Consider the following 14,363-nt stretch of genomic DNA (forward strand, 5'->3'; position numbering starts at 1 on the left):
GATTAACATGACTACTAGATGAAGCAGACCTTTGGATTGGGGGTAAGTAGAGGCACAAAGAGAACGTGTTCCAGTTTAGACAGTCATAAATCTTCTTGTTCTCTGTTTCCTTGCTTATAAATAAAGGCAAAGGGGAGAAGAGGCCAGATATTAAATGAATCCTTGCATTCGCTTGGGCTCTATTCTTTATTTTTCCCCACTTCAAAATAGGTATTTGGTGTCTGGTTGTCTTGGATCATCTGCATGGACATCTGTTAATATAAATTTAAATCCAATGAATGTGCTAAAAACGTTATTTCTGCATCTCTCACACATCTTTATGGCATAATTTAGAATCTACTTACAGTGGAACTTATAAATAGGTCTTGGGCCATTTCTATGACCAAAATGTCTATCCCGTCCGGTTGCTATATGGGTTAAATACATGCAGGGCATGTGAAAAAGTTCTAGCACAGGTGTAAGTCAGCACTCATGCAAGTTAGCAATGATGATGGTGATGATGATGGAATTGTGAGAGAAAGAGAAGAAGGGTAGAAAACTAAGGAAGGAGGGGAGGGGGATAAGGGGACAAAATGGAAAGGAAAGGGACAGGGACGGTGGAGGAGAATTAGGGCTGTCACAGACCCCTGGTCACCCTGTAGAGTTGTTGCAACGCAGGCTGTATGTGAGAAACCCTTGGAGAGCTTCAAATAAACCCATTCCGGGGCCCTGCCCCCAGAGACTCTGACTCCGTTGGCCTGGGGTAGGGCCTGGGCACTAGTCTATTTTAAAAACTACTCAGGTTGATTCCAGCTTCTGAGGTGCTGCCCAGGTTGACAGCATCTGGTCCCAGGCAGCCCTCCTAGGAGTCACGTGAGAAAAAAGAGGCTCAGGACAGTCAGTGGTCTTGCCCACTCATAGCATGTCCCGGACAGTATGAGGCTGGAGCCCGGGCGCCTTGCTCCGAGTCCCCTTCACACCTCTTCCTCCCGATATGACACATGTGAGAGTGGCACCAGACCTCAAGTCACATCTGCAGAGTCCAGAGTGAGGCATGTGCCGTCCGTCTTCCCCCAGGGCAGCAGATTTCAGGAAGAAGGCTGCCATCTCAGTGCCTTCGCCATCTTCCAGATGCTCACTGAGTCATGTTTTCGCCAGGTCTATTTTAAAATAAAATAATGAAAATTCTGTATTCAGTAAAGTTTGATTGGCTGATGAGAGAACACTGAAATAAATTTAGATTCAAGTCTGCACATGAAATATTCATTGTGGAATCCAGGCAGTGGGTATATGGCTGTTCAACTTTCTGTATGTTTGATTTTTTTCCCCAGACAAATGTTGAGGTGGGGGCAGGGGGAGGTGGGGGATGTTAAAAAAAATGTACTTGAAGAAGTAGGTTTAAAATATGTGTTCATGTCTCACAACATCTGCCTCCCTGGTCCTCCCAAGCATAAACCCTTGTGTCCCTGACTCTGTTTTCCAGTTTGGGCTTTGTTGCTTCATCCTTGGACCACACCCTCTTCTGCCACCTCTGTTCTGACAGAGTGGAGGCACTGAGGGGGACCCCCAGGAGACAGGGCTTGTCTGCTCCAACAGAGGGAGTCCTGGGCACCCAGAAAGATCGGCCACTTTCTCTGTTGGGACGGTTATTGACGATGGTAATGATGGGGCTAGAGTAGACCTCGTTTAAGTCAGATCCTGGTTGACTCCTCTCCTGAAACTCTGACACCCACTTCTCTATTCTGGGCTCGCCTTTCCTTCTCTGTAAAATGAGGGGATTGAACCAGACGACCATGACAGGCAGGTTGTCTAGTTAGACATTATCTAGGCTTCTCGGTATTTCATTTTGTTCCTTTTTCAGTGCTAGTTTCAGCAGAGCTGGGGAGGGAGGAAAAAAGACAAAAATGTATTAGAATTGGTTTTGTGCCATTAAAAAAGGAGAGTCATGTTTAGAACTCGTCTTGAATATCGGCAGCTTATTAATATGACCGTCCCCTCTTCTGTATCCCTGAGTTGAAAAAGCAACATATGTGTGGACTCTTTGCTGAATTACATGTCAACGCACAGTGATGAGCTGTTCACATCGGTAGGGTTTACTCTTATGAATAAGATTAGTTACTGTTCTCAGGTGAACTCACCGCCTCCTCAGTGCCCCCTGTATTATGGGAACACTCCTTAAAGTCATCAGTATAGTGACACACTCCCCTGTGCAGTTTTGTGGTCTATATTAAAGAGGAAAAACTGTTGTAGGTGGAGGGAAGGAAGAGAGTCCTGATTTCTAGGGTTTGCCAATGCCTGTGGTGTAAATTCTCCCACTGTTCACACTTCAGGCTACCTAGCTCACGTCGCACGAGTGTGAGTTGGGCTTCAGTGCGCACAACTTTTCCCGGCCAGTGTCAGAGGCCCCACCGGACGCCTGCATCTTTATGCTGCAAGCAAGTAGGTCAGATGATGCCCCCTTGTGCCATAAGAACACAGATTTCCTGAACAGGGAGGTGCTAGTAGATGGTATCGTGGTGTATGATGGAGATCTACAAGCCAACATATCACAATGTAAAAATGGCACCTTCCATAGTGGGTAACTTGGCAGGAAAAGCGCACAGCACACACTCTCTGAACAAAGCTTTCCTGGTCTGGCTTTCCTTTGCCCTTGCTAGCAGGGTTTGCCCACAGCCTCTGCGTGGTACCAATCCCTGTTAAAGTACCCCATCCATTTGTTACGCTTCAGAAATCCTTGCAAAAAGCACCGCTCTGCTGATATGTTGTCATCTCTCGGCACCCATGACTGTGACAGGTGAAAAGGTCATCCCTTCAAACATTAGCATTGCAAGGAGCCATGGTAATGATCCTTTTTTTAAAAAAAAATCTTTTTGACCATTTCTTTAAAAGGCTGAAAATATATGGGTGGACCAGGGAAACATGAGCTGGTCATAACATTCGTGACTCAATACAGAGTTTATTCACCAGAGCTAAATACCTATTTTGGTGGGGCAGTCTTCCAAAGGGCAAATGTGAGTAGAAAGAGAGCATCTTTGGAAGAGGAAGACGGGCAAACCATTAAGAAGCCAGAGGCGGGTGGTTTTGTCAAGGCATCGCTCCCATGTGGAATGCAATTAAACCTCTCCTTACTAGGAAAAGGAAAGAACAGAAAACAACTTCTCAAAGCGATGCTGTGTTTTTCCTGGGGAGCAGTAACATGTTCTTCCATGGGTTTTTATTTTTAAGGAATAGGAAATTACATTCTGGGTGAACAGCAAGCTTCACCGAGCATTTGCTTCCCTGCATAGCAGCTCGTGAGGTAAGACAGAAACCCTTATTTCAGAACTGGTTCACTCTCCAAAGAAGGAGAAGAAGGAGAAGGAGAAATGATAAAACGCCCCGATCCAGGGAATAAAATGCCATATCCCCATGGGAACTCTCTCTGTTTTCCTCGTCTGGCATTTTACAAACTTTTTTCCTACCCAGCAGGGAGCCCTCTCCGTTGCAGCCTTTACACACCCCTGACACTGTGAGGCACTAATATGGACTCGTTTCTAGAACCCAGCTCTGCCACCAAAATTTCTCCATCCTGTGCTCCACTCAGGGGTCTGCGGGAATCAGGCTCCTGACTGGAGGGACCGGGGGGGTCATGTCTCAAAGCTAAATTATATGTGAGTTTCAGTTTCTGATTCATACTCCCCAGCTTGGAGAGGAAAAATGGAGAAGTCAGTATATTCTTCTTCTTGGACCTACAACGGATTTATTCACAGTTATTTTTTTTTTCAAGGTCACTTTTGTGGCCCTGGAATCTTTAATTACCATGAATTCGAACTTGGCACTTGTGAGAAAAAAAATCTTGGTTAATGGATTTGAGCCCAAACTGAAAATGTCTTTGCTAAAAGATGTGCCCCAAGTCCTGAGCAGACCACAGACCCCAAACAAAAGTCCACATCCATTCCTCATCTGAAGACATCACAAGTCCCTGCCATCAGACACATGGGGATGCCATCAGTATATGCTTATCTAGCACTGACCCTGCTGTGGGCTGGCCTCTTTAATCCTCTCAATGATCATTGTCTCCCTGGGACAAAGAACAAAATGGAGTGAGGCACAGTGTAGTTAAGTGACTATCTGGGGCCACTCAGGAAACAAGTGGCACACCTAGGATTCACACTTCGGCAACGACCGTGTTATATAGGCTGATGGTAACCCATCCTATAACCATGAGCTTGCAACTGAGGATCACTTTGGAAGCTATACATGCTGCACATTGTATCTTTCTCTGCAAAGCCATCCAATAGAAATTGTTTTTTGGGGTGGCGCCTGGGTAGATCTCTCGGTTGACAGACTCTTGATTTCAGTTCAAGTCTTGATCCCAGGGGCGTGGGATTGATCCCTGCATCAGGCTCTGCGCTGAGCATGCAGTCTTCTTAAGATTCTCTCTCTCTCTCTCTCTCTCTCTCTCTCTCTCTCTCTCTCTCTGTCTCCCCCGCCCCTCTCCCCTACTCGTTCATTCTTTCTCTCTAAAAAATTTTTAAAAAAGAAATTGTTTTTTTCGGTATAAAACATCTGCCATATCATCCTAAAGAGTCAAGACCCATGATTAAGGTCAGCTCAAAACAATTCTTAATCTCCTATTATAGAAAAGCCCCAAATAATAATAAATAAACATAATAGTTTGCTTTTTTCTCATATAAATGTTTTCTGGAGTTAGGCGGGCCAGCTTGGGCATGACAGCTTCATGGTGTCAGCAAGGACCCAGGCTCCCATCTCCCGAGTCATCTCAAGGTCCAAGATGGGAGCTGGAACTCCAGGTATCAGACCCTGATGTCAGGCTGGCACAGGAGGAAACAGAGAAAGCCTAAAGGGAGCTCAACTCCTAGGACACCTGGATGCATCATTGCCTTGAGCTGGCAACACCCAACTACGAGAAGAACTTGGAAATACATTCTTTTATTAGGGTATATTTTTAATAATGTCTCTTGCTAAAAACTGGGGAAAGAGGAGCCTGGGCTTCCAGAGGTAACTAGAAATTTCTGCTTGGTGAACAGTCCATGCCTACTGTCACAGTTTAAGAGGGCCCCCCAAAATAATACCCCTGAGTTCAGAATCAAGCAAGAGATAGACACAGAAGTAGAGTGGTTGGATACTAGCTTTCTGGAAGATGTGTGTTTGCAGATGCTACATTCTAGAATTAGGGAGACTTACCCCAGTCTCTGCCCAGGCTGGAGATGCACACACCTCTCACTCAGGCACATCTTCTTTCACTACAGGAAGTTTGTAGATCAGAACACGTGCCCTCTGCCAACAGATATCTGGAAGGAACTAGGTCACACTTGTCAGTTCCTCCCCAACCCTCAAGTCAGGTTAGTCATTGCCCCTCCATTCGGGGGAGGGGTTAGAAGTGTTGCTTTCATACAAGGTCCCCCACACACAGAAGAATTTCCCCCAACAGCCACCTGCCCATTTTGACAGCTGGTATTATTTTTTCTGGTCTGCAAATTTTTCTGCATACATCCAACAGTACACTAGGAAACATTTAACCACCAGATCTCCAAAAAAAATGTACAAATAATAATAAAATAGGTCATATCAGCCTCATCAATTCCATTGAGCCAACTCCTTCTCATAAAATACGTTAGCTGCCTTTCTGTGAACTCTTGTGTCTGTAGCTACCACATGGCTGTTCCTACTGAACAGTGTTGTTCCGAGGCAAAAGTTTCTTGGTGCTTTTATTTGTAGTAACAAGGAAGACGGAAGTAAAACAGGAAGACGTATTGGGGAATGTCATTCATTTGTCAATGGTGCGAGGGAACTGTTTGCTGAATCAGATGCATCAGACTTCTTTGCTGAACCTTGCATCCTGGAAGGATGGTTTCGCAATACTTGGCACTATGTAAAATGTAATAGCTTCAGACATTTAATCTTTGCCATTAACTTTTTCTCCATCCCTTTTTTAAATCCAGACAATCCACAGAACAATAAACCAAGCCTGATGGTGTAGCATCTATAAGAGTGGACAGGCACTGACTCATTAACTCCTAAGTCCCACCCTCTGTGGTTCTATACAAATCCACTGGTGTCTGCTTGAGATGCCAAACAAGCCCATCCAGGGCCCCAAATCCCTGCAGCCCTGGGCGTTGCTGCCGAGGTCTCCACCTGGTGTTGGATTTAAAATGCAGAAGCCACCAATCAACATTACACACGTCCCCACCAGTACACCTTGGCTCACTCCCTCACCCCAGACGCCCCCATTGTTCAACATCTGTTACAGTGAGGTCCATGATGGTTGTCACAGACCTAGTGGATGCAAAGCCGCCAAGTGACCCTTTGCTTTAACCCCCAGATAAATCCACACATCAACATACATCCAAGTGAGAGCAAATATGTTGTTATCTACGTGTCTTTTTTAGCAACAAGTTGACAATTATGGGTTAGACATAACAGAGACTGTCTTGATCTCGGATATTTTAATCATTTTTCCTATTTCTATCCACATTTTTTGCCCTCAGTTTTATCCAGTGAGTCTTACAATAGGCAACCAATTCCGGTCTTTATTTTTTTTAATTTTTTTAACGTTTTTTACGTTTTTACGTTTGTAACGTTTTTTAACGTTTATTTATTTTTGAGACAGAGAGAGACAGAACGGGGACAGAGAGTCTATGAATGGGGGAGGGGCAGAGAGAGAGGGAGACACAGAATCGGAAGCAGGCTCCAGGCTCTGAGCCATCAACCCAGAGCCTGACGCGGGGGTCGAACTCACGGACCGTGAGATCGTGACCTGAGCCGAAGTCGGACACTTAACCGACTGAGCCACCCAGGCGCCCCCCAATTCCTGTCTTTAAAAGATCGTGTGGTTGTTGGAGCAAAAGAAAGCCTCTTGGGAGATTCTCAAATAATTTGGCTCCTTAGAACATTTTTTTAAATTAAAAACTCAACTGCATTTCACATGTCTAAGTAACTTGATAACATACACAAATATGGACTTTACCATGATCACAGAAAGGAATTTTTCACAGTGGCAAAGACCCTGACTTAATGCATTAATGAGCATGCCTGAATACATCCTACGTAGCCAGCACCCCACCACTGAGGACATTTGCCAAGGGTCGACGTTCTACTGACACTTCCAGTATTCAACAGGTGCCCCTGATTCTTTCTCCAAATCTCTTGGGGGAAAGTGGTTGCTACCACCTTCCTTCCTGGCCTATTTTCAAGGGAAGACATCGAGGGATGCTTATAGAGAGATGTTGAGTTCATCCCACGCCTTTGCATGAATAAAATGTCTACACAACTTATTTCTCCTACCCTCTTGGACACTTAAAATGTTTTTATTAACCATTTTGGGAAGGAATCTTCTCGAATACTTAAAATAGTCCTATCTCTTATTAAGCAAACCACACCAGGCCAGTGAACATTTTCTCAATGGTTGAGGGTCATCATTTGGAAACCCATGATGATGGGATAATGGTCTTCTTGGTATGGGGGCATGTTGAGCACAGGGTGCAGGGAAGAGAGACATTGTGTTTGCGAGCTCACGTGGGCCTGGTCACCATGATCTCGGGATTTGTGTCATTCCGCCATCATCTCTCGTGTCAGCTCTTGGGCAGTTCCGCTTTTCTTTCTGGTTCTACCCGGGGAATAGCCAGCTGCTGTCTCCGGGGAGGATGTTAATCTGCTGTAGGCAGGAAAGTAATTGAACTATACTCATCTGTTCTGCCCATGAACATGAAGAGACTTTGAAAGAGCATCCAGTTTCTCCTACTGCTAACATGTTTGCATTTTGTAGATATTTTAGGGCTATTTGAGCGTTCTTAGACACAATTTATGATTGCTTCCTTTTCCCCATAAATATATTTCCTGTGGTTGGGGTTTTCTGAAACAGTGCCACTCTAAACGAAATCCTCACTCTGTGCTTGAAGGGAAAGTGATAAGGAGACATATGGGAAGAGCCTCACAGGCTGGTCTGGCCTCTCCCCATAACTATGTTCCAGAAAGTGGTCCCCTGCACTCTAATGAGCTTGCATCACAGCGCACTGGGCAGGGTGGGATCACACACAACGCTCCATGCAAGAAAGCGGATGTCCCCCGCACTGCCCCAGGCGCAAATATTCAGTGCACCTGTCCACTTCCCCCTTGGTCAGGGTGGGAGTTTTCCCTTTCAGCTGCCCTTCTACACACCAGATGTCCAAGTTCCATGCCTCCTATCCTGTGCAGAGGTTTTCTGTAGCCTTCAAACCCTTGACAAAGGATGGTGCAAAGTTGCAGGCAGGAGTATCAAATAAGAGGGAGTGGTCCACTCTACTGCCTGCTCCCCCTAGCGCCTCCCCCTTGGAGGATGCCCTTGGAGAGGGACACCGTGTCTCCCTTTGGCCCCTCCAAATGGTGTGCACATTCAGCCCTCTGTCTGGGTAGGGCCCCTCAGTTGGTGACTATCTGGACCAGCGAATGGGGCTGGTGAACTCCCAGGGCTTTAGTCCCTTCCCCTCAGTGGGGTGAGGAATTGGAATATGTTGAGAAGGTCCCCATCTGTTGTCCCAGGATCACAGCTCAGTGGAGCCTTCTCATGCTGCTCACAGGCCCTGATCTCAGAGAAGGAGGAGCTCCATCCCCTGTGTTTGCCTCATTCTCCCAGATGGCATGGGTCAGCCTCTCCTGGAACCCTCCTCACCACCCTCACCTCTGCAGTGGCAGCACTGGGTTGGAGCTGGGCTTTCTACAGCCGGTGATCATCAAGCTGGAGCTCACCTATAGCTTTACCCTGCTTTTATGGTTCAAGGGAAACATTCCCCCCATTTCCTCTTCTGTGCTCCGTCTTCTGACACAGAGATTGTAAAAATGGTGAAGCCACTTGGGATGACAATGTGGCAGTTTGTCAGAACGTGAAACGTAGAATTTCCGTGTGACACAGCGGTTTCTCTAGTAGAGATCTACCTGGGAAAAGTGAACCCATAGGTCTAAGCGAGAACCTTCATGCAAATCTTGGTAGCAGCATTATTCATAATATCCCAAAAGTGGAAACAATCCCAATGTGTGTCAACTGTGAATGAATAAATGAAATGTGTTAATCCCATGCAATGCAGTATTATTCAACAACAAAAAAGAAGAAGCTCTGATAAGGGCGCCTGGGTGACTCAGTTGGCTAAGCGTACGACTTCGGCTCAGGTCACAACCTCACGGTTCGTGGTTTCGAGCCCCACATCAAGCTCTGTGCTGACAGCTTAGAGCCTGGAGCTTGCTTTGGATTCTGTGTCTCCCTCTCTCTCTGCTCCTCCCTGTCTCATACTCTATCTCTCTCTCTCAAAGATAAATATTTTTTTAAATATATAAAAAAAAATTTTTAAAAAGAGAAAACGCTGATACATGCTACACTATGGCTGAACCTGGAAAACATTCTCAGTGGGGGAAAAAAGGCAAAAATTAGACACAAAAGAATACCTACTATGGGATCCCATTTGTAGGAAATGTCCAGAAAAGGCAAATCTAGAAGGACAGAATATTGATTACTGTTTGCCTGGGATGGGGAGTAGGAAAGGACTATAAGTGGACAGGGGAATCCTTTTGGGATAATGTAAATGCTCTAAAAATTAATATGGTTGGGGCACCTGGGTTGCTCAGTCAGCTAAGCATCTGACTCTTGATTTGGGCTCAGGTCACGATCTCGCAGTTCATGAGATAGAGCCCCACATCAGGCTCTGTGCTGTCAGCTTGGGATTCTATTCTCCCTCTCTCTCTGCCATCCTCTGTTCTCTCTCTCTCTCTCCCAGTCTCTCTCAAAAATAAACTTACTAAAATGATTTTCCTTTAAAAAAAAATAAAACCAAATTTGATGTGGTGGTAACTATACAACTGTATGTACTTCTGTTGGGTTGTAATAGTGTGTGTGTGTGTGTGTGTGTGTGTGTGTGTGTGTGTGTGTTGGATAATACAAATATATGTGTATGAGCCCCCCCAAAAAAAATTCATGCCTACATGAACCTCAGAATGTGAATTCGTGTGGAAATAAGGTCTTTGCAGATATAATTAGTTAAGATGAAGTCATACTGCGTGAGGGTGGGTCCTAAATCCAATGACTGGTATCCTTATAAGAAATCCACATGAAGACCTGGGGAAACCCTTAAGGAAGAACATGACGTGAGTGTGGGCGGAGATAGGAGAGTTGTGGCCACAAACCAAGGATCGTGGGGGCCAGTGGAAGCTGGAAGAGGCAGGGAATGATTCTTCCCTAGAAGTTCGGAGGGAGCATGGCCCTGCCTTCACCTTGATTTTGGACTGGCCTCCAGAACTGTGAGAGAACAGATTTCTGTTGTTGGAAGCCACCCAGCTCGTGGTGATTTGTTTCAGCTCTCCTAGAAAACTACTACAATGGACAAACCCTTTCCCCCGTGCACTTAGGTGAATATTATGGCATGTAAATAAGACCTCAAAAAAGCTGTTGGTAAAGATTCAATTTTTTTTCTTGAAGCGGCTAGAGGAAGTGAGTGATCGGGACTGAAGGCTGGGGCCCATGTGCCAGTCTGGCTTCCCCTCAGTTGTGCTGGAAGGGGGATCTCACCACCAGCGAGGATAAAAATGCGGGGCCCACGGTGTTTCTTCCCTTCAGTTAGTCTGTCCACTCCACGCCTCCTAATCTCTGCCACACACCTGCTGACTGTAGAGAAACTTCAAAGTGTGGGTTCTCCTGCGGGCGTCCAGGCTACGGAGCCGGTAGGTTTCTTACTCGTTGTGGTGTGTCTCAACCCACTCTGGTACGCTGTGGAGAAGACGGGACCCAGCATGGGCCAGGAGAGATCCAATGGGCATGGATGGAGTGTGCCTCCCACTGGGGTGTGTTTGTGTTTCTTTTGCTAGGATCTTCGGGCCCACAGCCCAAGTAGGAACACCAGCGTATTGCCCCTTTAGCATGAATTTAACCCCAAACCCACATAGAGGCAGACCAGCTGTGGGTTTTCAGGGGAGGCTTTTCTTTTCCTCTTCCTCCATAGCACAAGCCAAGGCTGTTTGCTTTTCCCTTCCCCCTGTGTGGGTCTGGTTGACCTTGTTGCAGGTCCTCGCTCTGAAGGTAGGGCCCTTTGAGCAGCCTGGTTTGAAGGTCCCACTTTCAACTCCCTGCCTCCCACATCATAATACCTCTGGCCTTTCAACAGCCACTTCTGCTTCAGGCTCCTGGGACTTCTCTCACTTTCTTAGAAGCTGCGTGCGCATTTAAAAGGATGCTTGTTTTGTGCCGCCCTGCATCTCTAAGTGGTGTATGGAGTGGGAGCAGAGTCCTATGTCACCCAGCACATGGCCAAGAATGGAGGTCTTTAGATGAATTTTGAGGTGGGAGACAGGGAACTTGAGAAGTTGCACAGAGAGAGGTTTCTGTTTTCTTGGTGCGCTGGGGATGAGATGGCCTGCCATATGTTACGGGAGAAGGGTGGGTCTGGGGTCTCCAGGTGACGGTGACAGTTTGTAACAACGGTGGGTATATCTAGAAGTCACTTCGAGGATGGGTCAGCAGCGATCAGGGCCCCAGCCTCAGTTGCTCGATAAGGCTTCAGAGTTCCACAGTTGAAAATCAGAGTTAGAAACTGTCATTTGCTACTGGAAGCCCCCTCTCCCATCTATTCAGCAAGTAAAGTTGTTTTCCTATGTGTCCTCGGGGACACAGGCTATATTCCGTGACCGACGTGTGCCCTCGGTGGGCCGGGAAGAGAGCAGCGCCCCCTGAATATGAAATCCCATGGCAACTTCTGAATGAATGAGCTTAGGGCTCATTTCGTCAGGTTTCACTTTTCTGCCACCTTGCCCCTTTTCTGTTCATGATTCGTGCTCAGCGGTTTCTTGAATACATTTTATTTCAAAGAAATACCTCTTATTTAAAAATGTTTATTTATTTATTTTGAGAGAAAGAAAGCACAATGTGGGTGGGGAGGGGCAGAGACAGAGAGAGAGAGAGAGAGAGAGAATTCCGAGGAGGCTCCACACTGTCAGTGCAGAGCCTGACGCAGGGCTTGAACTGACAAAATCGTGAGATCGTGAGCTGAGCCAAAACCGAGAGTCGGACACTTAACCGACTGAGCCCCCCCAGACGCCCCTCAAGCAAACACCCCTTTAAGCCAGATTTAGCTGAGTGTTGAGGTGGGAAGTCAAGAATCCTGCTTTGCCAAATAAGTCGTGTCCTTCTTGGATTTTCAGTTCCTGCGATGATAACGTCCTATCCAAATACGACCCTAGCCACTCAGGGTCAAAAGAAAGAAATGAGTTGCGCAGCCCATGGCGAGAAGCCCATCATCGTCCGCTGGGAGAAGGAGGACCGTATCATTAACCCCGAGATGGCCCGTTACCTTGTGTCCACCAAGGAGGTGGGAGAGGAAGTGATCTCAACGCTGCAGGTAAACCGCGTCGAACACAGCGGATCAGCATCTAACTTTGTCGGCAGAATAATCGTGTCCTTTCACCTAAGCGGGGGCATGCGGGTGATGAACAGCAGATAATCTTCCGGGACTACCATTTCCTCCCCACTTCTTAAGCAAGATTCCTGAGCAGCCTGCAAAAACGGTGCTTTACTTTAAATGTTATTAAGAATAAAATCACAATGAGCATGGCAGGGAACCCAACGGTAGTAAAAACCAAAAAAAAAAAAAAAAAGGTAGGAATCGAGTCTCTTAATGATAATTAATCCCAGAAAAATGGCATCTTATGCTGTGCACATGTTTTAACATGCTGTAAAAAGAAACAAATTGGATGGGCTTTCTAAGGAAAGGTGGTTTGCTTTTCTTGGACAAATCCAACAGAAAAGCTTCTGTCTTTCACATAGGACCACAAAAACTAGAAAAAAAAAGTATTGTAGTCTCTTAGATTTTTTTTAGTACTAGTGGTAGTTAACTGAGTGGTGTTTTTAGTGGCGGGGGGTGGGGTGAATGATGCTATAGCCCACACAGAGAAAAAAAAAAAGCCCTGTGTTTGAAACACTGATATTGATTCACTCACAGGTCCAATCCTGGAGTCCTTCTAGAGAGAACTCTAATGAGGGTCCTGTAGGACCAAGCATTTACTGCAGGATTTATAGATCTGCTTCTTTAGGTACTCTGGATACTCTAAGCACACACCATGAGAAAAAAAAAAAATATATATATATATATATGGAATATACATCAACCTGACCATGGCATCCTACATAAATTACACACCCAATTTAACGAGCACCAGCTGACACTGATAACATACGTCGAACCTATCCATCTACACCGTTACAATTGCACTGAAATAATTTGCTCTCGGGGGTGTGTGTGCACGTGTGCGGGTGTGCTGGGGACCAGAAGGGTAGGAATGGAGAGATTTTTATCATCAAAAGTCCTTTTAGTTGCTCTGGCTCCATACTACTGGATAAGATGGATTTCTTTCTGCTTTACACATAGATTTTGCCAACTGTTAGAGAAGATTCTGGCTTCTTCTCCTGTCATGCTATCAATTCTTATGGGGAGGACCGTGGAATAATTCAGCTCACAGTGCAAGGTAGGAAGGAGACCAAATTGGGGGAAAACACGGCTTTTAGGACAGTAAGTGAGGGGGTTTGGGGATGGTGGTGGGGTGGTCTGGAGCTGATGGCCACGAAAGAATCCTTGAAGGCGTCTTTGGTGCAAAAAGGTGATTTTATTAAAGCACGGGGACAGAACCCACGGACAGGAAGAGCTGCACTGGGGTCGTGAGGGGTAGCTCGTTCTCTACCCTCAGGTTGGGAGGGGGTCCAGGATAGAGTAAGTCTCTAAGGTATTTTGGAAGCAAGGTTTCCAGGACCTTGAGGGGCTAGCTGTTGCTAAGGAAACACCATTTATTACCGTTTAATAAAACCTCAGTCACGAGCCCCTTCAGATCTATATCAGGGGCCAGAAGCTTGGAGTAGGGTCACCAGCGTATGTCTTGGGGGAGTTGAGATAAAGGAAGCAGACTTACAGGGTCCTCGAGGTTGGGACAATGTTAAGGCAAGATTCCCTTTTGTCCCCAGCAAAGTGTCATCCTTGAGGCAGCTGAGCTCCTAGAGGGAAGGCACTCTGCTGGTCTCAAGGACTTGTCAATGGGCTGCAGGCAGTAGGGAACTTAATTTTTCATTTGCCTTAGTTTCCCCACATCACCATGGCACGCACTTCAACCCCTTTCCTTTGTTCTTGGGCCGCCAGGACTGTCCGAGGAATGTCACACGTACTTCACTGGGGGCGGTGTGCCAGCCTGTATTTTGCCCTCAGCTTGTCCCATGCACCCCCCAACCCTAAGTGTATGCCCAGGCTCAGACCCCTGTGTGGGCTCAGCTTGCTACGTCACAGCTCCTGATTCCCAGAAAATGTTGAACATGCACACAGCTGGTGTTAAAACAGTTTCTTGCAGTGCCCATGATGATGTCAAGGTGCAGCCCCCAAAACACA

General features: G+C 46.3%; 1 protein-coding gene across 2 annotated transcripts in view; it reads left to right on the forward strand.

Moving 5' to 3' along the window:
• The window catches only part of DSCAM (DS cell adhesion molecule), a 706,002-nt gene that overhangs the window by 610,357 nt on the left and 81,282 nt on the right, over positions 1-14,363 (forward strand). For both annotated transcript variants that reach the window (XM_045036594.1, XM_045036595.1), the window contains exons 12-13: positions 12,139-12,335; positions 13,362-13,458. In XM_045036594.1, coding sequence (XP_044892529.1) covers positions 12,139-12,335; positions 13,362-13,458 — 294 coding nt within the window. The remainder of the gene's footprint in view (positions 1-12,138; positions 12,336-13,361; positions 13,459-14,363) is intronic.

The sequence above is a fragment of the Felis catus genome, chromosome C2, assembly GCF_018350175.1.
Source record: "Felis catus isolate Fca126 chromosome C2, F.catus_Fca126_mat1.0, whole genome shotgun sequence".
Classification (NCBI taxonomy): Eukaryota; Metazoa; Chordata; class Mammalia; order Carnivora; family Felidae; genus Felis; species Felis catus.